At 43.6% G+C, this 4,849-nt stretch overlaps 1 protein-coding gene across 1 annotated transcript; it reads right to left on the bottom strand.

Moving 5' to 3' along the window:
• Positions 1 to 813: 813 nt before the first annotated feature.
• Positions 814 to 3,109, bottom strand: LOC148035505 (flavonoid 3'-monooxygenase CYP75B137-like). The gene is made up of 3 exons (XM_087677468.1): positions 2,278 to 3,109; positions 1,906 to 2,105; positions 814 to 1,752 (listed from the first exon to the last, which is right to left on the bottom strand). Exons 1-3 carry the CDS (start codon positions 3,020 to 3,022, stop codon positions 1,084 to 1,086), a joined length of 1,614 nt encoding a protein of 537 aa, XP_087533594.1. The 5' UTR covers positions 3,023 to 3,109; the 3' UTR covers positions 814 to 1,083.
• Between the last annotated feature and the right edge of the window lie 1,740 nt (positions 3,110 to 4,849).

Here is a 4,849-nt window from a genome sequence, read left to right as displayed (position 1 = left end):
CAGGTGCTGTCTCGCACGCACTGCTCTATAGTTTTTGCACCCTATCACTGTGCTCTACATGCACGCCGGCCTCCTAAGGGCCTCACCTTGTTGCCCTGCCCTAGGTCCCACTACCCTACCTTATGGGCAAAGAGAGAGAGAGAGAGAGAGAGAGAGAGAGAGAGAGAGAGAGCTCTCCATGGCCGTGGGCTCCATGGTTGCTCGACTACTTGGCCTTTGCTCTACTACAATGGCACTAAACTCTAAACTGGTGGCTTGTAGACTATGAGAGAGGGGGGCAACTCCATAGCATGCAAAAGAGAGAAAGAGAGGGAGAGAGACCGCCTAAACCCTAAGCTAGTGGGTTGCGCACTATGAGAGAGAGGGGAAACTCCATATCATGCACAGATAGAGAGATAGGGAGAGAGGCCACTCCCCATGGTTGCAGCTTCATGTTACACACGCATGCACCACGCACAAGGGGGGGGGTTTGTTCCAACTCAAAAGTGGAGAGAGAGAGAGAGAAAGAGAGAGAGAGAGAGAGAGAGAGAGAAGGGAAAAATCTGTTCACTTTATTTCAAATTGACCTAGGCTTGGAGCATGGTATACGTTTTGAAGGCCTTGTGGACGTTTGGGGCCTCCGAAACCTATAGCCAAAATAATATATATACTAAATTTATAAATATATACATTTTAACATTGCAGCGTCTCCGTTTTTTCCGTCTCAATATTATTTTATGATATATTTCAATACTTCTGTGTTTCTTTGCGAGAAACTCAGAGGAATAGGAATTAACGTATCTGCGCTTTAAAGTGGACAACAAATAAGCCGTACATCTGTATAGTATTGCTTAAGGAAATTAGTGATACAGGGCTTGAATACGTATAGTATTGCTTAAGGAATTTAGTTATACAGGGCTTGAATACGTATAGTATTGCTTAAGGAAACAAGCCGTACATCTATATAGTATTGCTTAAGGAAATTAGTTATACAGGGCTTGAATACGTATAGTATTGCTTAAGGAAACAAGCCGTACATCTGTATAGTATTGCTTAAGGAAATTAGGTGTACAGGGCTTGAATACGTATGTGGAAGCTCATTGCTCAAGCTGGCAGGGAGGACTCGACGTAGAGATGTGCAGGCAATCTGGGAGTGGCCGTGGCGACGAGACGGATTGCCTTCCCCATGATGAGACCGAACTTCTCAGACATGTCGAGCTCCATGTGAATATTCTGAGCGGCCGCCGGTTGCTGTATTAATGGAAGCTCCCATTCAAAGCCATGTACCAAGCTGCCTAGCATCAGCTGCACAGTCGACAGCCCCAGTGCCCGCCCCGGACAGGCCCTCTTCCCCGCCCCGAATGGCAATAGCTGGAAGTGCTTGCCCATCACATCCACATCGCTCCCCACAAACCTCTCCGGCCAAAACTCCGTCGCTCGTTCCCATGCATTCGGATCCCTCCCTATCGCCCATAAATTCACGAACGCTCTTGTTCCGGCTGGAACATGGTAGCCTGCCACCGTGCATGACTGGATCGCTACGTGCGGTACCATCAGTGGCCCGACTGGGTGCAGCCTCATAGTCTCTTTCACCACTGCTTGTAAGTACGGCAGCTTTGGTATGTCGCTTTCCTGCACGACGAGGCACTCTCTTCCCACCACACAGTCCAATTCGTTTTGTAGCTTCTTGAGGATCGCAGGTTTTCTCAACAGCTCCGCAAGCGCCCACTCCACAGTCGCTGCATTCGTGTCAGTTCCACCAGCAAACATGTCCTGAATATATATTAATTAAAGAAACAACGACGAACCGATTAGGCTCAATGATCGCTATAACTTAACGGGACGTGTACGAATTAATCAAATTAGCGGCTGAACGAATTATCTCTAGCAGTGATGAAAGATCGGTATTAGTTACCGCCATCTTACCATCAAGAAACCCTTGATGTTAGCATCCGTGATCGGCACGTCTAATTGCTGATTGTCTTGGCGTATCGACAACAACACGTCCAGTAGATCCTTGGGAGAGCTCTGGTCTACCGCTCTCTCTGATCCGCGCCGTGAGTCAATAAGCTTCTGGAGGAGGACGTTCCAACCCTTCCCAACAGACTTCATGCGTTTCACGTAACCTAATTGCACAGAAACTGGTTAGAAACAAAATATCGTCTCCCTGAAGGAAGGATAAGAAGCAAGTGTAAAACGAAAACAGCTGCCATGTGAAGTTCGGGAAGTAAAACTCGCTACTTAGTGTATAGCTTGTTGGAAAAAAGAGTCTAACTTTGTTTCGGCGGCAGTACTGACCTTGCAAATCCATCCATTGCAAAGAAGGTATAAAGTCTCCCACGTTAAACACGCCCAGCAGGTGATGCACCTTGATAATCAGATCTACAATAGTTGTCGAGGGATCCTGAGGATTACCATCGTTACACAGCTCGAGGATTGTCTTCCCCACAGCCATTCTGGAGATAATATTATTTGCGGTGTGCGCAAGCCGAGAGAATACCTGCACTTCTCTATCCATCTTATTGTCCGCATAGACGGATCGCACCAGAAGAGCCATTTCTTCTGCTCGCATGGGGCGGAAACCCTCGAGTCTTTTCTTGGACAGGAGCTCCGTGGCACAGAGTCGGCGCAGTAGTCTCCAGGAAGGACCCGAGGGAGCCAGGGCGATATCGGAGCAGTCAAAGCAACAATACACTGCCGCTGCGGTCCGGGCTCGAGAAACGAAGTTGGAATCGTGGGTCTGAAGGATGTCTCTGGCCGAGTCAGCTGTGGACGCAACTATGGCGCGGACAGAACCCAACCGCAGGCTCATCAGAGGGCCATGAATCCTAGCGAGACTGTGAAGGGATTGGTGGGGAAGCTCTCCGAGCAAATGGAGATGGCCGACGATGGGCAAGGAATATGGCGGGCTAGGAGGCAATTCAGGCGCAAAAGCAGACACTCTACGTGAATTTCGGCACCGATCAACGAGCACATAATGGAAAGCAACGATGCCGCTCAAGATGAAGCTGCACCACCACCACCACTGCAGATGCCACCCCATCTCGCAGATTTGATCAGCTGCAACACTTTGCAAAAGATATATTTGCGGGAGAGGAAATGGATTGATTTGCAGGCCGTTCAATTAGCCGGTATAGTTTATCATTTCGATTCTTATGGCCGCACTGGCATTTTACAGAAGTGAAAGTGGGGTGAAAGTGACCAATGACGCCAGATTTGTCATTTAAAAGCGAAACGTGCGTGTTCTTTGGGCTGGACTTGTCTGCTTTTTAAAAGAGTCTAGAGACTAGTACTGAGATGGATGTATTTACCGAGCGTTGGAACTTGGGTTGTCTCATTTGGTCAATACCGATGTATCCCTCGAGGCTCGGGTCTCTACTCTCTTGAGTCTTCATGTTGGCCGTGAGTTCAAGCGACGATAAGATAGGATTTTAGCAACATCCACCCATGGCAACCTAGAAAATTGCCTATCCATGCGGAAGTGTTAAGATTTTTGGTAATTGTCTATAGATAGGGAATGAGGTGGAATGCCTGTCTAAAATCGAAAATAATTTAGAGCATATAATATCATATAATGAGAAAATGACACATTACTTGTAGTTGTATTGGATATTTTTGTGATATTATTTGCTTCATTTCATAAAGTAGCACAGACATTAATAATAAGATATATTTGCTTGGTGCTTTCGATTGTAATTGTAGTTGGCAGTTTTTAGTTATATATTTATGTCTACAATTATAATAGCGGAAAAAGTGTAAATTTACAATGATTGTCAATGGATTGGTAAGGTTTGAATTTGCCATGCCATTGGGAATGGCAAGGTCCAAAAGAAAGTGTCCCATGGAAAGTAGGGTTGCATGTGAAATCCAAACAAGTATGAGTTGTTATTATTGGCCTTGTATGTGAACCATATTCTCCTTCTGTGTCTCAATTGAATGTTGCCATCCATTAAAGGCACTTCATTATCGATGTAGACCTTGCCATTGCTCAACAAAATATCCTTCTTAGGGTTCTTGATAAAAAGGCATCTTTTCCAATGCTAGAGGACTAACAACTTGATGAGCTGTGATACCATGTTGGAAAATCAAGTTCAAGACTCATGAGAAATCTTGATTGAGAATATGTATAGCACAACACCATACACATTAAGAGAAATAAATCATCATGCAACTATGAATGCAAATAATAATGGAAATGGGAATATTATGCTAATGGATAATCATGTGCTTGTAAAGTGTGAAGGGAGAAGCAATAAACAATGTGTGGTATGTGAACAAAAATCAAGAATTTAAAAAAAAAGAATATTCTAACAATATTGTTGAAAAGAAATGGCATACCAAACACACTATATGGAAATGTGTAGCATGTGATAAGCATATGCGAGCACATCAGTGCATTGTGCAATATCACATTAAAAGGCTTTTACACACACTTCAATAGGTGAATCAATCACATTCAACATGTAGAATTTAGGTGTGCCCCATTTCACTTCGTAATCTTTGGTGAAATTTATGATCCAATATACTTAGTTTTTGTACTTATCTATTTTGATTTTTGAAGGTTCTAAGTCTGCTATTATTGCCACAAGTTTATCAACATTTGCAATTCTTAGATATTTTTCCACTTTCATATCTTATATATGATCATGGAATCTATTTGTGTCTTTTTAGGGTTTCGAATACTTATGAAATTCTAATTTATGCATACTGTTAAGCCATATACAAAATATGTCATGCTACAATATTATTGCTAGAATGAAGAATCTTGACATCAAAATGAAGAGCTTTTCACATCCTTTTCATGTAACTTATTCTTTTTCGACTCCATTGATATATGAGGAGCTTCCAAAATGAGTTTCATATCTAGGTT

The sequence above is a fragment of the Lygodium microphyllum genome, chromosome 5 (genome assembly GCF_053477565.2).
Source record: "Lygodium microphyllum isolate KBCC chromosome 5, Lygodium_microphyllum_v1.1.10, whole genome shotgun sequence".
Lineage (NCBI taxonomy): Eukaryota > Viridiplantae > Streptophyta > Polypodiopsida > Schizaeales > Lygodiaceae > Lygodium > Lygodium microphyllum.
This window is presented reverse-complemented; position numbering and strand designations above follow the sequence as displayed.

Coding starts and splice junctions, on each gene's coding strand:
- LOC148035505 (XM_087677468.1), bottom strand. CDS start 3,022: ATGGGGTGGCATCTGCAGTGGTGGTGGTGGTGCAGCTTCATCTTGAGC. Junction 2,106..2,277: donor GCAATGGATGGATTTGCAAG/GTCAGTACTGCC, acceptor CTGTGCAATTAG/GTTACGTGAAACGCATGAAG. Junction 1,753..1,905: donor ACATCAAGGGTTTCTTGATG/GTAAGATGGCGG, acceptor ATATATATTCAG/GACATGTTTGCTGGTGGAAC.